At 43.9% G+C, this 23,102-nt stretch overlaps 1 protein-coding gene across 1 annotated transcript in view; it reads left to right on the top strand.

The window, feature by feature from the left end:
- Positions 1-23,102, top strand: part of GABBR2 (gamma-aminobutyric acid type B receptor subunit 2) — a 365,880-nt gene that overhangs the window by 171,854 nt on the left and 170,924 nt on the right. The window contains exon 4 of the mRNA XM_029201547.1: positions 4,723-4,824. Within this exon, the coding sequence (XP_029057380.1) occupies positions 4,723-4,824 (102 nt within the window). The remainder of the gene's footprint in view (positions 1-4,722; positions 4,825-23,102) is intronic.

The following is a 23,102-nucleotide window of genomic DNA, read 5'->3' as shown; positions in this document are numbered from 1 at the left end:
TTCTAGATGTGATGCCTTTTAAAATGGGAATCCTGGTCCTGCTCACCCTTTTGGTAATTGCCTCACTCAGGTCAACACATTGCGGTCTCCTAATCAAGCGGAAAATATCCAAGCCATAGAAAGCATTTTTTCATACCATTATCAATGGTTTGCTTAAAACTTGTCCTGCCTTCTTTAGGACAGTGGTCCTCAAACTTGAACATATATCAGAATCACCTGGAGGGCTGGCTAAAACACAGATTGCTGGACCCCACCCCAGAGTGTCTGACCCAGTAGGTCTGAGGTGGGCCCGAGAATTTGCATTTCTAACAAGTTCCCTCAGGTGATGCTGGTGTTACTGGTCCAGGGGCCACACTTTGAGAACCACTGCTTTAGGGACACGCTTTCTGGTGTGACTTCGCATCCACAGTCCATACCAGTTCTTGGGGGAAAAAATCAACAGCTGTTGCCTCCAAGCCTATTTTCAATTATTTATTCCTAGAGCTCTGACCCACTGGTTCTGCCTGGTGCCGAGTGAGTTGTGCTCCTTTCAGATTTACTCCGATGTCCAGGGCTGGGATTCATTGCTCCAGAAGCAGGGAGAGTTCTTCCCTTAGGCAATCTCAGCCCTGTGAGCTGGCCCTGAGGACCCAGCTTTTAAGGACACAACCCTTCCTAATCTCCCTTCTAGCAGCACTCAGGGCCCCGCTCATGGTCTTCCTCACTCCACTGGCAGCCCTGACCCTCCCTTCTAGGTGATGGGGCAACCTTCTTCTCTGTCCCTTCCCTGCCCATCAGCACCCATCTCTCCCCCTTCCTCCCAGGATGGCCAGGGCCTTTCAGCAAATCAGACTCCTGATGGCTGCCTCCCTGGGCCACATGTGCAGATTAGGCCCCAGTGGGACTCTGGCTATACTTGAGTGTGTGTGTATGTGTGAATGTATTTTATTTTCTTGAGAATTAAGTGTCACTCCTTTCCAGGAAGAACATATTTCTGCTTTTATAGTAGAGGTGAATAAAAAATAGGATTCAGTTTGCTGAAATGTGGTTTTTAGCAAGGTGATAAAAGATATTGGCCTTGTAAAACAGGAGATACCTGCAGTACCAGAATGAAAGAAAAAAAAAAAAAAGGTGTCTTTTTTCTAACTTACTTAATAATCTTTAACCAGTGCAATGAATGATCCTTCTAGCCACACGTAAGAGTGTGGATTTTTTTCCTTGTGAGGTAGTCAATTGCATTATTTCTTTAACATGCATTGGTTATTTTAAAATATCATTTATTACTGTGTTTTTCCATTTGCTTTCCCTAAAAAGGTCCATTAGAATAAATGCTCAAGCTGAGCAGACTTCTTTGTGCTGAAATTATGGTCACTGAGTGCCTAATGTCACCAACCATCTGTTCTGACCTGTTCTGGCTCATAAGCCTTAGGAACTGTCCACATCTGGCAGGATGCAGCAGAGCCAGCCTGGGACCATTCAGAGAGCACTGGCCTGGGAGTCACACCTCAGTTTCCTCATTTGTGAAATTAGGGGCAGAATAAGGTGACCTCTAGGGTGTTTTGGTTTTGTTTGTTTCGAGTTCTGACTGCCTATAAAATATTTTTTCTGCCGTTAATTATATACAGCTCTCATGCACACACTTACTCACAGATAGATACTCCAAGCCACTGACAGCCTTGATGCTGTGTCTTATGCCTGGAAATGATCATTCCAGCTTTTAAGCAGTGTAAAGAACTTTAGAATTTCCAAAGCCATTCCACATCCTCAGTGTTTTTGCTGGGCCCTCTAAGTTATATACTGTATTGCCCCCATTTTATAGGTGAAAAGACTGAGACTCAAGAGAGTTCAAGCAGTTTCCCTAGCTTTGGGTGGCATGGACGTGGAGAGCCGCGGCTCAACTGTGCATGCCTTGGTAGTCTGTGCATTGGCTGTGTTGCCTTCCAGCAGGGCCGAGTTTGCACATTTTCTGTGTTTAATAATTGTTGTTGCTCCACAGCACCCTCATGACACACAGAACTAATAATGGAACCCCACCTGCATCCAAAAAGGATTTGAGGGACTTCCCTGGTGGTGCAGTGGTTGGGAACCTACCTGCCAATGCAGGGGACACGGGTTCGAGCCCTGGTCCAGGAAGATCCCACATGCCGCAGAGCAACTAAGCCCGTGTGCCACAGCTGCTGAGCCTGCGCTCTAGAGCCCACGAGCCACAACTACTGAGCCCGTATGCCTAGAGCCCGTGCTCCGCAACAAGAGAAGCCACCGCGGTGAGAGGCCCGCGCGCTGCAATGAAGAGTAGCCCCTGTCACCGCAACTAGAGAAAACCCACATGCAGCAACGAAGACCCAATGCAACCAAAAATAAATAAATAAATAAAATTTATTTAAAAAAAAAAGCAAGAAGGATTTGACGCAGCAGAAATGAACTGTAATGGCAAAGCCAACTTGTTTTTCAAGCAACTAGCTCCCAATCTTCCATCAAAATAGAGGTAAAAACTAAGGATGGACAAGGTTCACCCTGACTGCAGCAGTGTCATTCTTTTTACAAAACATTTATTGCAAAGTATTTCGAGCATTCAGGAAGGCACAGAACACCAAACACCCATGGACTAGCCACCCAGGAGTAATGTGTTCACGTTTTGCTCTATTTGTGTCATATTTCTTTTAAAGAAATGAAATACAGCAGTTCCCACTGAAACTCCCTTTGTTCCCCTTCTGTGGTGGTGGCTTCCCAGTGACCATCCTGTGACATTCAGGGCCAAATTATTCAAAATGTTTTGATACATACATTGGGAGGATCCACCACTTGTTGAAACAAGAAGTGCTTTTTTTTTTATCATGGTAAAATGTACATAACATCAAATTTACCATTTTAACCATTTTTAAATTTACAGTGCAGAGGCGTTAAGTACCTTCATATTGTTGTGCAAGAGGCACCACCCGCCATCTCCAGAACTTGCCATTATCCCAGACAGAAACTCTGTACCCATAACTCTTCATTCCCCCATCCCCCAGCCCCTAGGAGCTACTGTTCTCCTTTATGTCTCTATGAATTTGACTACTCTAGGGACCTCATCTAGGTGGAATCTTACAATATTTGTCCTTTCACATCTGACTTATTTCACTTAACATAATGTCTTCAAGGTTCATCCATGTTGTAGCCATGTATCAAAATTTCATTCCTTTTTAAGGCGGAATAATATTCCATTGTATGTATAAACCACAACTTGTTTATCCATTCATCTGTTGATGGACATTTGGGTTGCTTCCACCTTTTGCTCTTGTGAATAATGCTGCTACGCACATGAGTGTCCAAATATCTCTTTGAGTCCCTGCTTTCAATTCTTTTGGGTATATACCCAGAAGTAGAATTGCTGGATCATATTACCATATGATGGGTAATTTTAACAGTGCACAAAGCTTCCAGTTTATCCGCATCCTCATCAACACTTGCTGGGTTTTGGGTTTTGATAATAGCCATCTTGATGCGTATGAACAAGAAGTGCTCTTAAAGATCATCTTCTCTTGAAGAGGAGGAGACTGAAGCCCTAAGAGGGAAAGGGTCACACAGAGAGGCCGAAGTCACAAGCAGCTCAGTGCCAGAGCAAGACCTGGAACTTGGGTCCCAAAACTCCCACCTGGTTCTTTCTACTAAAACACACAGTCTCATTTCCATGGCTTTATGTCAGAGGGTATAGAGTCTGGACATGGGCCAGATACAGATTTCAAATTTATTTGTTTTGGTCCTAACTTTGTTTTTTAAAACAAATTGAAAATAATATCGATATAACATTTTAAAATGTGGGAGATCCTGTATTTTAAAAATCTAGGGACTTCCCTGGCCGTCCAGTGGTTAAGATTCCATGCTTCCATTGCAGGGGGCACAGGTTCAAACCATGGTTGGGGAACTAAGATCCCACATACTGTGCAGTGTGGCAAAAAAATAAATAAAAAAAAAAAATCTGGATTTCTGATTTCACTCCCCCAAAATCAGAAGGCCTGGTGACTCTGGACCAACATTCTGGCATAGCATGTTTGGAGCTGAGCAGCAAGTGCCATCTTTAGGTGAGGCATATAGTCACCAGTTTGCCACAGTCCCCACCGCTCCCTAGTATCCTTCCACACAGGCTGCTTCACACATTGGCTAGTTGGTGTGAACACTGGAGTTTGCAGCTCTCTGCTTTCCAAGCACATAGATGTTAGTCATTCTGTGTGTCAGCAGACACATAGTTATGTTTAACATCTCAGGCTGATTCCATACCCCCTTACTCTCTCCTGTTTTACTTTGTCTATATGAATATCTCAGCTATTTCTTTACCCTAGAAATGAAGTAATATTGCAAATAAATAATGCAAAATATAAATAAAGAAGTATTTGAATAGTCTGATTTGGAGACAGCGTGATGTACTTAACTAATCTGATTTGGAGATAGTATGAAACACCAGCATGAAACTCCAGAGACTTGGATGCTTGTCTTAATTCTTCCAGAAAATTCCTGGGCAACTTTAGTAAGCCCATTCCCTGTCTGGCCTCCTTATGCCTATGTGTCAAGTGTGGAGTGGGACTGGGAGATCTCCAAGGCCCCAGGGGGCACTCTAGTTTTTAATGAAGGTAAAACCTACTCCTTTTGTGCGTTGATGGAGAAAATCACCTTGCCCATTTGAGCCACTTCCCAGGACAACCCCTCTGAACTGGCCCTTCCTGTGGCCGCCAGCACACCCACCCTCTGCTTTCTCTTTGCTGGCAGGTGAGGAACGACCTGACCGGGGTTCTGTATGGTGAGGACATCGAGATTTCAGACACTGAGAGCTTCTCCAATGATCCCTGCACCAGTGTCAAAAAGCTTAAGGTAGGTGCAGCTGGCCACAGCCCAGAGGACAGACTGACCGCATGCTCCTGGGGTTCCCCAAATCCCCTGACTTTGAAGGAGTCTCGAATTCAGGCTGTTTCACTTCATCCTTGGCATCTGACATATGAGGAGAAGCTCTCAGAAGCTGGCTTCCCTTGGCTGTCCCCAGTGCTGGTTGTCCAGCACTGGCCAGAGGTCTGATTGCCAGGTGTACAGCCATGTGGAGCTTGCTGGGTGATTCTGTATCTCTCAACCCAGCCTGAGAGGCAACCAGGGCGCAATTATTATCATGTCTGTTGTGAAGAGGCTCAGAGAGAGTAACTCTCTTGCCCAAACCCACGGCAAGGAAGTACTGTTGTTGGAACTGAAAGCTCAGCCTCCTGACCCCCTCCAGTGACACTCACTCCAGGAACAGAAGGGTCAACTAGATGTTTGCCCAGTTGTAAGTAGTTCCTAACTGTCATCTGTCCATTCATTTCCCAAACACCGTGTTTGTGCCAGACACTCTCCTGGGCTCCCAGACACCGTCAGGCCTGCCAGTGTCCTCAGGTCACTCAGAGCTGGTACGGAAGGCAGATACCTCTCAGGGGAACCAGGAACCGAGGGGCTGGGGAACAACGGGAGGAAGTGACTCATCCCTCCCCGGGGAGGATTCAGACAAGCCTCCACCACGCCATGGAGGATGGGCAGGAATGAGACCTGCAGGGTGAATATCAAAGGGCAGGACAGCCATGCTCACTGTGCACTTGGGGTCAGCAGGAATTCCTGGAGGCTGGAGTATCCGGGCGGGGCCGTGGGAAAGATGCTGAGGCCGAAAACAGAATTTGGAGCCAGTTTCCATGAGCCTTGGATGTTGAGCTAAGAAGTTTGGTCTTTTATCCTGAGGGCAGTGGGGAGCTGCTGGGGGATTATAAGAAGTTACAGACATAGTTAGAGCTGTCACCGTCACCTTACTCTTCCATTCGTCATGCCCACATTGAAAGTCTCCTGAGGCCCCAGATGCCAACTGCTGACGTGTCCCTTCTCTCTTGGGCTGGTCCCAGGTTATACCAATCAGAGCGGGTGGCAGTTTAGAGCTCATGAAGCCCTCAGTTCACATATGGGGAGATGGGGAGCAAGGGAGCAGAGCACCCGTTGTTTGTCACCTGCTCAGGAGCAGATACCACATCTGCATTGACATCTCAGCCCTGGGAGCCTCTGCAGATGAGGAAACCGTAGCTAGGGAGAGCCTGCTAGCAGCCTAGGTGTCTGGGGCTGGATCTGCCCAGCTCTTCCCCCACAGACGATTTGCTCTGACGGTGGAGTCGGGCTGTGCAGAGGCCCGGAGGATCCAGAGGAGTGGAGTGCCTACTCTGCAGGGACTACTTGGGGTGGGGCTGGGGTGGACGGGGCTCTGGTGCTGCACTGACATTCTCCTGCCACACGCAGTGTCTCCCCAGGGTGGGCACTGGAAATAGTTTCCTGCACCTCAGAGACCCGGCAGAATTCTGTGGGCTTTAAAATTTAAAGAGCCTTTATGTGTGGAGCAGATGCATTAGTTGAAAGCCTACAGGAAACTGGGGATGGATGGAACTGGGTGCTCTGCTCATCAGCCAGCCAATTCCAACAGAAGCAGGAGTGATATGAACGCTGATGGGAACAGCAGCCGGCCTTTCCAGTGCATTGAGCAAGGGCCAGGCACCCCTGCAGAGCCCTTGACCTTCACTTGCCCATTCAGCCCTCCCCAGAGCCCTGGGACAGAGAGAATTTTTGTATCCCCGTTTCATATATGGGGAGCTTGAGCCTCAACGAGGTTAAGAACTCACCCCTAGTCACCCAGCTGGAAAGTGGTGCGTTGGAATTCAAACTCAGATCTGGGCAATGCCATGGTCCCGCTTCTCCACCACCCCACACAGCTGCGGTTCTGAGAAAGGATTCCAGCATCACATAAGCCCGGGAGAGCAGAGCCAAGGACAGCATGCTCAGGCTGTTGGCAAAGGATCCCCTCTGTGTGGAGTGCTCTTCCCCCAGAACCTGCATGGCTCCTTTTTGCATCTTCTTCTAGTCTTTGCTCAGTTGTCCCCGTTTCCCAGAGGCTTTATTTAAAATTTAAATCCCTTCCCCTCGCACTCCCACCCCCGCTTTCTGCTAATTTTCTCCATTTCACTGATGGACATCTGTATCAGTTTCCTGGGGCTGCCATAACAAAGCACCACAAACTAGGTGGCTTAAAACAACAGAAGTTTATTCTTTCACACCTTGAGGCCAGAAGTCCAAGGTCAAGATGTCAGCAAGGCTATGCTCTCTAGCAGCCTTGGGGACTCTTCCGTACCTTTCTCTAAGCTTCCAGTATCACTGGCAATCCTTGATGTTCCTTGGCTTGTGGCTGTATAACTCCAGTCTTTGCCTTCACTGACATTTCCCCCTTTTCTCTTAACATCATCTTATTAGGACACTAGTCATGTGGGATTAAGAACCTACCCTACTCCAATATGACCTTATCTTAACTAATTTCATCTACAACAACCCTGTTTTCAAATGAAGTCACATTCTGAGGTATTAGGAGTTAGGATTTCTACATATCTTTGGGAGATACAGATCAACCCACGGTAATATCTGACCTCCCATTCATTTTACCCAGTTGTTTTGTCATCTGTCTCCTCCCATTAGGATGTAAGCTCTAGGAGGCAGCAGTTTCTGTCTGTCTTGGTCACTGTTTTATTCCCCAGCACCTGGAACCAAACCTAATTTGCTCAACACATTTGCTGAGTGTGTGTAAACAAAATACCAAGTCTGGACAGACAAAGCTAACAGAGAACACAAGGCTAAAATACTCAGGAACAAAGAAAAGTAACTTCTGGAAAGCTTAGAGAAAAAGCAGATCTCTGGTTTGCTGTGGGATAAGATAGAGAAGGAAGTACAGAGGGCAAGGAAGAAAACTAAATAGCAACTAGCAGAATTAAAATCTGCATTGGAGGTAGTAGAGAGCAGAGTTAATGCCAAGGAAACTAAAACTCTTGAATTGCTTTGCCAGAATTCAGAGGAAATGGTCAAAGAGATCAGTCTAATGAGAGGAAAGATAAGTTATGGACACTGGAGTAGGGAGATCCTAAAGGAAAACTGGACAAATGAAACAGAATCAAAATCAAAAACAAAACAGGAATCTCAGTATCAACAAGCACAGCTACCACCCAGATCTTGGTTTCTAATACCATTCTCCATGAAAAGGAACCAGGGCTCCTTGGAGAAATGCCTGACTCTAGGACTGGGGCAGGAAACATACAAGATGATCCTGGAACAGCTTGTAGTGCCAGAAAGTTAAGGACGTGCTCAAACCACATCAACAACACACACTGATGGAGGTGTGTCAGAAGAGTACAGCAGCCGACTGAAAGAGCCACTGAAAGAGCTCCCAATGGCCAAAGCTGGGACATTTGAGCAATAAAATAAAAGTGGTATTGGATTATAACCCAAAGTATAAAACAGATACCCATGATTGAGTAAGTAAATGAGAGAGAATAGACAAATCTCCTATGCCAAAGAATTCCAAATAATTTATGTAGATATTTCAGGCCCAAGGAGGTAGAGCAGAACTACCCACTTGTTAAGTGACTTCCTTCCAAAGAGCACAGGATGAAAAGGGGGGAAAAGAAGAGTAACTTTAGAGTGGAAGAATCTGACAACTACCTCAACCAGGTGACCAAGGTCAGCATCAACAGTGATAAGTCATGTTGATAGTATGTACATTTGATATGATGTGGTGAGAAGGGCACTTTACCTCTGTGTTCTTCCTCCCCAAAACCTATAACTCCAGTCTAACCATGAGAAAAACATTAGGTAAATTCTAGTTGCAGGCCATCCTGCAAAATACCTGACCAATGCTCCTCAAAACTATCTAGGTCTTCAAAACTAAGGAATGTCTAAGCCAAAAGTAGCCTACAGAGACATGACAATGATATATAATGTGGTATCCTGAATGGGACCCAGGAATAGAAAAAGGACACTAGAGAAAAGAACTAAGGGTATCTGAATAAAGTATGAGCTTTAGTTAATAATGAATTGATATTGATTCATTATTTATAACAAATATACTATATAAACATAAGATGTTAATAATAGGGGAAACTGGGTGAGGACATATGGGAACTATATATACTCTCTTTGTGATTTTTTCCGTAAATCTAAAACTATTCTCAAATAAGAAGTTTACTTAAAAAAAAATAGGTGACAAACTTAAGTGGGCTCAAGAGAGATCTACTAGATTGGACCATACAAAATTGCCGATATTCAACCATTTTGAAATTACAAAGTCAACAGTTTCATAAGGAAATGTGCAGACTGTATGTGCAGTCTAGCTGGCCTTTCTGCATTCTAGCAGAATTGGTGAATAGAGAGTAATACCCAGACACATTTTGTCAGAAGTTTTGAAATACAAACAGAAAGGGGAAAATCTACAAGTATCTAGCCCAGAAAAAAACAAATTTCCCACAAAGGTGCAAAACCAGGCCACCTCGACTCACTTGCAGCATTCAATCCCAGAGATGATGGAGCAGCTGAGAGACATTCTCCAATGTGTGAGACTCACATGATGTACTACTACTAGCCAGTGCCCTTCTTGAAGTTAATCTTTGAAGTCCTTTATCAGCCTGCCGAGAACGATAGCAAACTTTATAGCTGAGGTCATGACAGAAGCAGGTGAGCAGGGATCACAAAAGCCTGTGGAGAGAGAGCTAAGTGGTCATTATAAAAAGTTGTTATAAAAGTGTATGCAGATGCAGAAATTCATTTTGAAAGCAAATGTGCAAATACATGCAATGCAAATAGATACTGTAATAACAGTAATTGAAATATAAAAACCCAAATTCCATTAACAGAACCAAAGAAGTGAGTAAAAAAAAAATTGGGTGCTAAACTCCTGGTCTTAAGTAGGAAAGGGACTCAAAAGAGACTATTTTGCTTATGAGTTTCATAATTAGAAAAATATAAGGTAAAAAAGGCTTTGAATAACTTAACGGTAAATATGCTATAATACAAACAGAGCCTGAAGCTCCTGAAACATGGAAGATAAAAGCAAAGAAAATCTAGTCCACATATCAAAAAACAGAAAGCAAGTGTGAAAACCAGAAAGTATAAACTAAAACTGCAGACCAAATATAGTCATTCTGACCATAAATTCAAATAGGTCACACTCCCTATGAAGAGGCAAAGACTTTCAGATTGTGTTTTGAAGAACTAACTGTAGTTATATTTACAACACAGTGACACAGAAAGGTCAAAGGTAAAAGTCAGGCAAAAGTACATCAAGCAAACCAAACTGCAGCAAGGATCCAGTGTTCACATTAGAATAAAGAGAATTCAAGGTACAGGTGTTAAACAAGATTAAGAAAGTCGTTTTCTATAGATAATGGTACAATTCTCCCTGAGAATAGCACACTCTTGGACCATTATTGCTATAAATTACATCTCACTGAAATATATAAAGAAAATCCTGTTAAAATACAAAGGAGAATTGACACAAACACAATAGTATTGGGAGCCACAGCGTCTCTCTCGCAGTCTTGGACAGATCAGCCAGGCAAAAATAAGCAAGAACATAGAGGAACTGAATAATGGAATTAATCAGGCTGATTTAGCAGATACGTATCAAAGTTTGTCTAAAAGAAAGTCAGGAATAAAACCATCTCTGTGTGATGAAGACCCCAGGCCTTTAAAGACCCCAAGCTCACTCTGGTCCTGTTTCAGTCAGGGGCCTTTAATGTTAACTGTTGCCAGTCTGGGCCGGGAGGCCATCCTTCGAAGAGCCCTGGGTATTCCCATGGTGCCCACACTGAAGCAAAAGTGTGGGGGTGAGCACCAGGCTCGAGACGTGCGCCTCTGTTCATTTTGAAACCACAGAATGCATTCCAGGCCTTAGTAGAGCATAGGTTCTTCTGTCTAGGCATAGAAATAATTCAACAAGAGGCAGAATGACAGGTAAGGAAAGAGTTTATTAGTATAGAGCGCTGTGAGAGATAAAAACAGGAAGGCAAGGGAGTGCCATGCCGAGAACTTAGTGGCCAAGGTTTTATAATCAAAGGAAAAGTGGGGAGGTGAACAAGGCCCCCATCTTCCTCGTTCTTGAGTAGACGTCAAGCTTCCATCATCAGTTCCTCCTCCACGTCAGGTAAGGGAGTTTTCTTGTCCTACATGGTCAAACTGGGACTGTCGTGGTGCTATGAAAATGAGAAAAAAGGCGGTAAAATATACTAAACTATGGTAGATTATCTCAGGTTTCAGTATGTCATCTTTTCCCTATATATATATATATTTAACATTTTTATTGGAGTATAATTGCTTTACAATGGTGTGTTACTTTCTGCTTGATAACAAAGTGAATCAGCTATACATATACATACATCCCCATATCTCCTCCCTCTTGTGTCTCCCTCCCACCCCCACAATCCCACCCCTCTAGGCGGTCGCAAAGCACCGAGCTGATCTCCCTGTGCTATGTGACTGCTTCCCATTAGCTATCAGTTTTACATTTGGCAGTGTTTATATGTCCATGCCACTCTTTCACTTCATCCCAGCTCCCCGTGTCCTCAAGTCCATTTTCTACCCCTGCGTCTTTATTCCTGTCCTGCTCCTAGGTTCTTCAGAACCATTTTTTTTTTTAGATTCCATATATATGTGTTAGCATACAGTATTCGTTTTTCCCTTTCTGACTTACTTCACTCTGTATGAGAGTCTCTAGATCCATCCACCTCACTACAAATAACTCAATTTCGTTTCTTTTTATGGCTGAGTAATATTCCATTGTGTATATGTGCCACATCTTCTTTATCCATTCATCTGTCGATGGACACTTAGGTTGCTTCCATGTCCTGGCTATTGTAGATAGTGCTGAAGTGAACATTGTGGTACATGTCTCTTTTTGAATTACGGTTTTCTCAGGATATATGCCCAGTAGTGGGATTGCTGGGTCACATGGTAGTTCTATTTTTAGTTTTTTAAGGAACCGTCATACTGTTCTCCATAGTGGCTGTATCAATTTACATTCCCACCAACAGTGCAAGAGGGTTCCCTTTTCTCCACACCCTCTCCAGCATTTATTGTTCGTGGATTTTTTGATGATGGCCATTTTGACTGGTGTGAGGTGATACCTCATTGTAGTTTTGATTAGTATTTCTCTAATGATTAGTGATGTTGAGCATCCTTTCATGTGTTTGTTGGCAATCTGTTTATCTTCTTTGGAGAAATGTCTATTTAGCTCTTCTGCCCATTTTTGGACTGGGTTGTTTGTTTTTTTGATATTGAGCTGCATGAGCTGCTTGTAAATTTTGGAGATTAATCCTTTGTCGGTTACTTTATTTGCAAATATTTTCTCCCATTCTGAGGGTTGTCTTTTCATCTTCTTTATGTTTTCCTGTGCTGTGCAAAAGCTTTTAAGTTTCATTAGGTACCATACGTTTATTTTTCTTATTATTTCCATTTCTCTAGAAGGTGGATCAAAAAGGATCTTGTTGTGATTTATGTCATAGAGTGTTCTGCCTATGTTTTCCTCCAAGAGTTTTATAATATCTGGCCTTACATTTAGGTCTTTAACCCATTTTGAGTTTATTTTTGTGTATGGTGTTAGGGAGTGTTCTAATTTCATTCTTTTACAGGTAGCTGTCCAGTTTTCCCAGCACGACTTATTGAAGAGGCTGTCTTTTCTCCATTGTATAGTCTTGCCTCCGTTATCAAAAATAAGGTGACCATATGTGCGTGGGTTTATCTCTGGGCTTTCTATCCTGTTCCATAGATCTATATTTCTGTTTTTGTGCTAGTACCATACTGTCTTGATTACTGTAGCTTTGTAGTATAGTCTGAAGTCCAGGAGCCTGATTCCTCCAGCTTCATTTTTCTTTCTCAAAATTGCTTTGGCTATTCGGGGTCTTTTGTGTTTCCATAGAAATTGTGAAGTTTTTTATTCTAGTTCTGAGAAAAATGCCATTGGTAGTTTCATAGGGATTGCATTGAATCTGTAGATTGCTTTGGGTAGCAGAGTCATTTTCACAATGTTGATTCTTCCAATCCAAGCACATGGTATATCTCTCCATCTGTTTGTATCATCTTTAATTTCTTTCATCAGTGTCTTATACTTTTCTGCATACAGGTCTTTTGTCTCCTTAGGTAGGTTTATTCCTAGGAATTTTATTCTTTTTATTGCAATGGTAAATGGGAGTGTTTCCTTAATTTCTCATTCAGATTTTTCATCATTAGTATATAGGAATGCAAGAGATTTCTGTGCATTAATTTTGTATCCTGCTACTTTGCCAAATTCATTGATTAGCTCTAGTAGTTTTCTGTTAGCATCTTTAGGATTCTCTATGTATAGAGTCATGTCATCTGCAAACAGTGACAACTTTACTTCTTCTTTTCCAATTTGGATTCCTTTTATTTCTTTTTCTTCTCTGATTGCTGTGGCTAAAACTTCCAAAACTATGTTGAATAATAGTGGTGAGAGTGGACAACTTTGTCTTGTTCCTGATCTTAGAGGAAATGGTTTCAGTTTTTCACCGTTGAGAAAGATGTTGGCTCTGGGTTGGTCATATATGGCCTTTACTATGTTGAGGTAAGTTCCCTCTATGCCTACTTTCTGGAGGGTTTTTATCATAAATGGGTATTGAATTTTGCTGAAAGCTTTCTCTGCATCTATTGAGATGATCATATGGTTTTTCTCCTTTAATTTGTTGATGTGGTGTATCACATTGATTGATTTGCATATATTGAAGAATCCTTGGATTCCTGGGATAAACCCCACTTGGTCATGGTGTATGATCCTTTTAATGTGCCGTTGGATTCTGTTTGCTAGTATTTTGTTGAGGATTTTTGCATCTATGTTCATCAGTGATATTGGCCTGTAGTTTTCTTTCTTTGTGATTTTTTGATCTTTGTATGAGGGTGATGGTGGCCTCGTAGAATGAGTTTGGGAGTGTTCCTCGCTCTGCTATATTTTGGAAGAGTTTGAGAAGGATAGGTCCTAGCTCTTCTCTAAATGTTTGATAGAATTCATCTGTGAAGCCATCTGGTCCTGGGCTTTTGTTTGTTGGAAGATTTTTAATCACAGTTTCAATTTCAGTGCTTATGATTGGTCTATTTATATTTTCTATTTCTTCCTGGTTCAGTCTCAGAAGGTTGTGCTTTTCTAAGAATTTGTCCATTTCTTCCAGGTTGTCCATTTTATCGGCATATAGTTGCTTGTAGTAATCTCTCACGATCCTTTGTATTTCTGCAGTTTCAGTTGTTACTTTTCCTTTTTCATTTCTAATTCTATAGATTTGAGTCTTCTCCCTTTTTTTCTTGATGAGTCTGCCTAGTGGTTTATCAGTTTTTTTTTTATCTTATCAAAGAACCGGCTTTTAGTTTTATTGATCTTAGCTATTGTTTCCTTCATTTCTTTTTCATTTATTTCTGATCTGATCTTTATGCTTTCTTTCCTTCTGCTAAGTTTGGGGTTTTTTTGTTCTTCTTCTCTAATTGTTTTAGGTGTAAGTTTAGGTTGTTTATTTGAGATGTTTCTTGTTTCTTGAGGTAGGATTGTATTGCTATAAACTTCCCTGTTAGAACTGCTTTTGCTGCATCCCATAGGTTTTGGGTCATTGTGTTTTCATTGTCATTTGTTTCTAGGTATTTTTTGATTTCCTCAGTGGTCTCTTGGTTATTTAGTAGTGTATTGTTTAGCCTCCATGTGTTTGTATTTTTTACAGATTTTTTTTCTGTAATTGATATCTAGCCTCATAGGGTTGTGGTTGCAAAAGATACGTGATACGATTTCAATTTTCTTAAATTTACCAAGGCTTGATTTGTGTCCCAAGATATGATCTATCCTGGAGAATGTTCTGTGAGCACTTGAGAAGAGGGTGTATTCTGTTGGTTTTGGATGGAATGTCCTATAAATATCAATTAAGTCCATCTTGTTTGATGTATCATTTAAAGCTTGTGTTTCCTTATTTATTTTCATTTTGGATGATCTGCCCATTGGTGAAAGTGGGTTGTTAAAGTCCCCTACTGTGATTGTGTTACTGTCGATTTCCTCTTTTATGGCTGTTAGCATTTGCCTTATGTATTAGGTGCTCCTATGTTGGGTGCCTAAATATTTACAATTGTTATCTTCTTCTTGGATTGATCCCTTGATCATTATGTAGTGTCCTTCTTTGTCTCTTGTAATCGTCTTTATTTTAAAGTCTGTTTTGTCTGATATGAGAATTGCTACTCCAGCATTGTTGTGATTTCCATTTCCATAGAATATCTTTTTCCATCTCCTCACTTTTAGTCTGTATGTGTCCCTAGGTCTGAAGTGGGTGTTTTGTAGGCAGCATAAATACAGGTCTTGTTTTTGTATCCATTCCGCCAGTCTATGTCTTTTGGTTGGAGCATTTAATCCATTTACATTTAAGGTAGTTATTGATACGTATGTTCCTGTTACCATTTTCTTAATTGTTTTGGGTTTGTTATTGTAGGTCTTTTCCTTCTCCTGTGTTTCCTGCCTAGAGAAGTTCCTTTAGCATTTGTAAAGCTGGTTTGGTGGTGCTGAATTCTCTTAGCTTTTGCTTGTCTGTAAAGGTTTTAATTTCTCCATCGAATCTGAATGAGATCCTTGCTGGGTAGAGTAATCTTGGTTGTAGATTTTTCCCCTTCATCACTTTAAATATGGCCTGCCACTCCCTTCTGGCTTGCAGAGTTTCTGCTGAAAGATCAGCTGTTCACCTTATGGGGATTCCCTTGTATGTTATTTGTTGTTTTTCCCTTGCTGCTTTTAATATTTTTTCTTTGTATTTAATTTTTGATAATTTGATTAATATGTGTCTTGGCGTGTTTCTCCTTGTTTTATCCTGTATGGGACTCTCTGTGCTTCCTGGACTTGACTATTTCCTTTCCCATATTAGGGAAGTTTTCAAGTATAATGTCTTAAAATACTTTCTCAGTCCCTTTCTTTTTCTCTTCTCCTTCTGGGACCCCTATAATTCTAATGTTGGTTCGTTTAATGTTGTCCCAGATGTCTCTGAAAGTGTCCTCAATTCTTTTCATTCTTTTTTCTTTATTCAGCTCTGCGGTAGTTATTTCCACTCTTTTATCTTCCAGGTCACTTATCCGTTCTTCTGCCTCAGTTATTCTGCTATTGATTCCTTCTAGAGAATTTTTAATTTCATTTATTGTGTTGTTCATCATTGTTTGTTTGCTCTTTAGTTCTTCTAGGTCCTTGTTAATTGTTTCTTGTATTTTCTCCATTCTATTTCCATAGTTTTGGATCAGCTTTACTATCATTACTCTGAATTCTTTTTCAGGTAGGCTGCCTATTGCATCTTCATTTGTTTGGTCTTGTGGAGTTTTGTCTTGCTCCTTCATCTGCTGTGTGTTTCTCTGTCTTCTCATTTTGCTTAACTTACTGTGTTTGGGGTCTCCTTTTTGCAGGCTGCAGGTTCATAGTTCCCGTTGTTTTTGGTTTCTGTCCCCAGTGGCTAAGGTTGGTTCAGTGGGTTGTGTAGGCTTTCTGGTATAGGGGACTGGTGCCTGTGTTCTAGTGGATGAGGCTGGATCTTGTCTTTCTGGTGGGCAGGACCACGTCTGGTGGTGTGTTTTGGGGTGTCTGTGACCTTATTATGATTTTAGGCAGCCTCTCTGCTAATTTGTGGTGTTGTGTTTCTGTCTTGCTAGTTGTTTGGCATAGGGTGTCCAGCACTGTAGCTTGCTGGTCGTTGAGTGCAGCTGGGTCTTGGCATTGAGATGGAGATCTCTGGGAGAGCTTTCGCCGTTTGATATTATGTGGAGCCGGGAGGTCTCTGGTGGTCCAGTGTCCTGAACTCGGCTCTCTCACCTCAGAGGCACAGGCCTGACACCCGTCTGGAGCACCCAGACCCTGTTAGCCACATGGCTGTGCCAAGCCAGAGTCTGGTCCAACATTGCCTATATTTTTGTTTTGAGTGTGCACAGAGGAGCATGTCCTAGGAGTCATTAACTTACTGACCTCCCTGGGCAGGATGTGGGTCTCATTCCACCATTGTTTTATTGTTTTGGGGCATGTCTCATGCTTCTATTGCATGGTTTTGTTGCTAGGCAAGCCTGCTTCCTTGAGTGCTTATTTACTTACAGGGGTCTCCCATACTTTTTTCTTTTACTTATGATCCCTTAGTGGGATTTACTATTTAATCATTTGCTTTGTCCCTTTACTCTGTCCCTATCAATTTCAGTTGCTTTATTGGCCTTCTGTGGAGCAGCCCCCAAGCCATCATTCAGGATTCAGACTCCAGGCAAATCTCCCTATTTTATAAGTCAGCTGATTAGCAACCTTAATTCCATCTGCAATGTTAATTCCCCCTTGCCATGTCACACAGCATATTCACAGGTTCCAGGGATTAGAACATGGACATCTTTGGGGAGCCATTATTCTATTACAGGAAGACCACAAGGATAGCTCTTGAGGGGAACTGTTCCCCACTTTGCTTCATGGGAAAGTCCTAGTGGGAATTACCTGCCCCGCCATGGGCCGGGAATCCAGCCTGACTGCCTGAACCTGAGGTTCATACCAGCACCCCGAGGGGATGCAAAGCTACAGGATAAATGTAGTGCATCTTCCCAGCAGGCCAGTTTTGCTCAGAGACATGGGAAGAAAAAGCATTATTTTTATCTTAAGATAAACATAGATATGTTATTGGAAGGCTAAATATACATGAATTTTCAAGATAAAATAATAAACTTTAAAGAAATGCCATGCTTTGCCAGTGGGCTGCTATGGGCTGTACCGTTTTTCACTCCCGTCCTTAAGAGTATATGTCTCCTGCTTCTCTGCTTTTAGGGACACTTCTGGAGAAGAAAAAAAAAAGTCTAAGAAGGACTAATTTTAGCTAAATAAAAGAGAATACTCATTCTGGGTGTGGAATCAGTCTGTCAGAGCCAAGAGGGACTTTGGAAAACATCTTTGCTAACCCTCTCAGGCTTACCCCAGGTCTCACAACCAAAGTGGGGGAGTCGGAGCAGGCCTGGGCTTCTCAACACTTCACGAGTGCCCACTGCTCCAGGTCAGGGGCACCTCCCAGCCTGCATCATGGCCGGCCTCTAATAGCTCAGCCACCTTTGGGCTCATTGCACCTTACCCCTTTCTACAACGTTGAACATGGTTTCATTTGATTTTTCAGCAGCCCAGTGGGGTAGTGGGGTAGTGTGCGTCTGTAGGAAACCAGGAAGCTATTAAACGTAGGCTGAGACAGATGCAGAGATGGCAGGAGGTCAGTGTCAGGGTCAACCCTGATCTTCTAGCAGGACCCCACGCTGCTGTCACAGGGAAGCAAGATGGGTTGCCTTCTGCTTTCCTGCTCTTTTAAATGCACATCAGCTGTCTTAATGTCTCAGGGTTACACTTGCTGCTCAGGTCCTTTGACTTCAAAATCCATAGGACTTTTCTCCATGAGTCATTGCTGCAGACTCGGTACTGAGCCCCAGCAGCCCAGGCCTGGTGGGGTTGGCCTTCTCAGCGTGGGAGGTAATATATAGGAGTGACTGGTCAAATGCTTGGGCTCTGGGGCCAGACCCACATTGGGTCGAGGCCAAAGTCACCACTTCTTATCCCTGTGACCTGGTGTCTTAGGTTGAACTCCCTAGAAACAGAGCCTGGGATTCTTGTGAAAGAGATTTATTGAGAGTGGGCTCAGGAGAAGGGGAGAGAAGCAGGATAAGGCAAGAGGGGAGCTAGGCCAGAATGCCTTTTGGCTGGAGATGGGTTTAACCTGGCCTCACCGGATCTCTGGAGCACAGTCTGCACCACAGAGCTGGTCCCACCTTTCAGCAAGAGGGCTGGAGTTTTCTACCCATGTGAGTCAGTCACTGGCTGCTATGGGATGTGGGGCACAACATGGCCTTCTAGGGCCAGGAAGCTCCCCTTGGCTGAGGGAAGTTCTCCAGAGAAGGGAGGGAGCTGGTGGCAGCGCACCATCGCTGCAGCTGGGTTGGGTGCAATAGCCCCGAGGAGGGGATCCAGCAGGACCAACAGTGTCTGCTGTGCCTAGGACAGTTGCTTAAGTCTTTGGGCCTCAGTTTGCTCATGAAACTATCCAGAGTGGGCATAATTATAGCACGTACCTCCTAGGGCAGTGGCTAGAAAGAGCTCGGGAGCTGTCATTTATTTTGACTCTGCTAGGATCCCGTGTAAAGTGGGGCTTTATACAGTAGTGCTTTGAATTGAGTCATCCTTCTTAAGTGTCATTTTTTATATGTGAGATTTTAGCTCCCTTTAAGGGGCCCAGAGACAAAGAGGTCCTAGACAACAGATGAGAGGGGCCAGGGAAGAGGAAGGGAAATCCACCCAGGGTTTGGACTGAGTACCCCTCCCCAGGCCTCCTGCCCCATGGCTGTTCCCTTCCATTTTTGCCCCCCATGGGTGTGGCCTGTTGAGGGTGTGAACATAGGTCTCTGCTACCATCCATTACCTTAGATCTAGCCCTCTAAGAAGAAGCTGTCATTTGTCTGATCTCGGGACATCTACTTTCACTCCAGGCGGCCCCCTGCAGAGCCAAGAGTCCATGGCAGGGATTTTTGAGACCCTGCCCTCTGCCACGTTCCAGCTCTAACATCACAGCACCATTCTGCGCTGTCGTCCTTAGAGATGGTCATGGCTGTCCTCCCCTACCCCTGGCAGTCCTTCAACTGCCCCAAAGCCCTTTCAGCCATAGAGGAGAGTGCACTGATACCCCTGGTAGGGAGGTGGGCGGGCTTGGCCAGAAGCAGGGTCCACTGCCAACACAAAATCTCTTTCCTCTCTCTGGATTTTAAGGAAAACATACAAGTTATGCAACATTGAAAAGTGTGATTCTGGAACTTTTGTGAGAGTGTGGGTGTGTTAAAAACTTTTAAGATTCCCCCGATCCAAAATGTTTCCCTTCACCCCTGAATCTTCCAGTAAATTGCTACTCCAGAAAGAAGAACCAGGCATATCCGCACTTTTCATACTCTCAGGAGAACTCCTCTGCCCTGGGAGTACACATATCCCATTTTGAGAAGCACCTTCAACGCTTTATGCTGCTCTCAAGGGCCCCCTAAGGATCCCAGTCCAGTCATATTTCCCATTATCCTCTGCCTACCCTGGGATCCAGGCTCCACCTGCACTGAGTGCTGGCTCGTCCTCTTTTCTCCCAGGCTTTGCAGCATCTTGCCCTTCTTACTCACTGTCTAGAGTCAGAGTGGGTGTGAATAGCTTCCTGCATCAGGCATAACCTGGCCCCGGATAGGCTGTTTCTCCAGGACCCTCTAATGGTCAGGGGACACCAAGGCAAGATTGCTGGTTTTGGGGTGCTGTGCTGGATTTGGGAAAGATTTTTGCCTCTCTGGGAAGGGGTTAACAAGATCAGCGATCCCTTGGGCCCCCATCCAGTCCTAAAAGTTTGGGAGCACAGAACCAAGCAGTCAATGCAACTTGGTTGTCATGGCAACAGAGACACTAAATGGTCCACAAGTGGCAGAGCTGTTTATTTATCTGTTAGCAGGTGACCAGGTGGTCAACCATGAAGATGCGAGTCCCTCGGTCCATTCAAGAAATGAACATGGTGAACCCAACCAGTACCTAGGCCCTAGGCTAGCAGGATATTAGTGCAGTTGGTGATAATAACCAGCAGATACTGAATAACCAATGTGGGCCAGGCGTTGTGCTTGTGCTTCACACAGCATTCATTCACTTAATCACACATTTAATACCTATTTATTGATATATGTGTCATGCCTTGTTCTGGGAGCTGGAGACCCAGAGATGGATCAAGTTATCCTCAGTCCAATGGGGAAAACAAACAAGTAGACTCAGGCCATGATAGAGGGAAGCACAGAGTGCTCTGGGCCCACAGAGGAGCAAATGACCACCAAGCCTAATGGGACAGAGATGGTTTCTCAGAGTAGGAATGCCTGAGCTAAGGCAGGAAGGGGGAGTAGCAGCTCTCCAGGCAGAGCGTGTAGGGTGGGAGGGAATGGCATTCTGGATGAATGAACTTGTAGAAAGAAAGAAAGGGGACAGAGTGAGAAAGTGAATGAATGAATGAGTGAATGAATGAAGGAGTGAATGGCAGACCATTTAAGAGAACTGCAGGTAGTTCATTCTCCCTGCTGTGGAGGAGTAGCAAAAAATGTGATTAGAGAAATGAGCAGGAGTGAGTTGGTAAAAAATTTGGAATGTTCCAAGGAGCTCAGAGTTTGATCTGTAAAGCTCCAGGAGCCATGGAAAGATTTTACATAATCAAATTTCAATCTTGGAATGATCCCCTTGTGTGCTTTCTGGAGACTGGGTGGATGGAGCAGGACTAAAGGCAGGGATCCAGCTGGGAGGCTGTAGTGGTTCACCACGTAGAGAGTGATGGTGGCTAAACCCAGGACAATGGGGCTGGAGACATGGGGGCGATTCAGGAAGCTAGTGAGCAGACAGAACCAACAGGCCATGGTTATGGCTAAGATGAGGAGAGGAGTGAATCTAGAATGGCTCCCAAGTTTATGACCTTAGGGAGTAGGAGGTTGACAACTCCGTTCTAGAGATGGACAATACAGGAGGAGGAAGTAGGCATGTTGGGAATGATGATGAGTTCAACTTGGGGCATGTTGAGAGAATCCAAGTGGAGGTGTCCAGGGGGCAATTGGAGAAAAGTCTGGGCTGGGGAGAGAGACTTGGGAGTCCACAATGCTCAGAGGGGAGTTGTGGCTGGGGTCATGAATGAGATTGCCCAGGGAGAGTGATGAGGGCAGAACTGTATGGAACACCAGCATTAGGGATGGGCAGAAAGACGAGGAGCTGATTCAGAGTCTGAGCAGGAATGACCAGGAGGCAGGAGGGAGCCAGGAGAGAGCACCATGGAAGCCAGTGGGTGGGTTTCATTACCATGAATCCTACAACCACTGGGTCAGGCAGGGAATATTATCCCCATTTCAGAGATAAGGAGATTGAGGCTCCAGGACATTAAGACCCAGGGTCATGTAGCTGGTCAGTGCCGGAGCTGGGATGTGAACCCAGGTCTCTCTGACTCCAAAATCCAATAAGCTGTTTCTACTATACCGTGTTTAGCAGCACAGGGCTTGGCACAAAGTAGATGCTCCATAAATGTTCGCTGGATGGATGGATGGATGGATATGGATATGGATATGGGTAGGTGAATACTGTTAGCAGCAAGAAATGCTATAAAAAATTCGACAAACAAGCAGAAAGACCCTGGAGTGTGCCCGGGAGTACGGCCACAGAACAGAAGCAGCTTAGAACTTTCTATAGCATTGCAGCCATGGTGATGACAAAGGCTTGCCTTCCTTCAACTGCTCTGTTAATGATCTTTCAGAGGAAATTTTTTTTTCTTCTTTCCATTCTTGCTTGCAAACGAAGGGTGATTTTAGAATCCAAGTCTTTTTTATTTTGCTAAAGTACATGATGAGTAAAATGGCCTCCCAGTCAGCACTTTCCAATTTTGAAAGATGCTAAAAACTGATCTTTAAAGGGATGTTTCTCTTCTTTATGCATCAAAGAGCCTTGAGGCTTGCTGGAAAGGGCGGGGTAAATGGCAGCAAGGTAACATCACCTGCAGGACTGAGTGTCAGTGCGGAGGGCAGGGCTGGGATGGAGCAAGCGTGTGGGCCGGGGCCTGGCTGGTCTCCTGGAGGCTACCTGTACATCCTCCTTCTGCCTGCTCTATATGGGGGCAGGGCAGGGTTCCTTCCCCTAGAAAGCAACCAAGAACCCCTTACCCTGACCCAGGAGGGAGCCTCAGGCAGACACTCAGTAAATGTTTGTTGAATGAATAAATGAGTGATAGGACCCATGGTACAATATACACCTATTAACCATATTGAGATATTAAGATAATAAGTAACCATTTATAGAGCTTTTGAATATAGATTTTCCTTTGCAATAAAGGGAGAAGAATAGGTTGGGAGAAGGTTATAAGACACTAATTCTAGCTGGGTGTTTACTCTCTGCCAGGAACTATGTTAAGCACTCTATGAGGATTATCTCATTTAGTCCTCTCAGCAGCCCTCTAAGTACTGCCATTATCTGCATTTTGCAGATGAGGAAATTGAGGCTAAGATGGGAAAAGGAGCCACTTGAGGCCACCCAAGTGGAGCTGAGATTTGAACAAAGCTGAGAACTCAAAGAGACTCTGAAACTTCTTAATTGGGAAGCTCTGTGGACTCGAGAAAGGTGGAAAAGTCTAGAATACTAGAGGGGGAGGGGGTGTTGGCTGGGAACTTGTTTCCGCTGCCAACTCCCCTGGGGACCTTAGAAATTACTTTCTCTCCTCTGGCCTCAGTTTCCGTATGTGTAGAGT

The sequence above is a fragment of the Monodon monoceros genome, unplaced genomic scaffold (assembly GCF_005190385.1).
Source record: "Monodon monoceros isolate NGI ecotype Baffin Bay Population unplaced genomic scaffold, NGI_Narwhal_1 Super_Scaffold_5, whole genome shotgun sequence".
In the NCBI taxonomy this organism is placed as follows: domain Eukaryota; kingdom Metazoa; phylum Chordata; class Mammalia; order Artiodactyla; family Monodontidae; genus Monodon; species Monodon monoceros.
The sequence above is the reverse complement of the archived record's forward strand: the minus strand, read 5'-3'. Positions and strand labels throughout refer to the sequence as shown.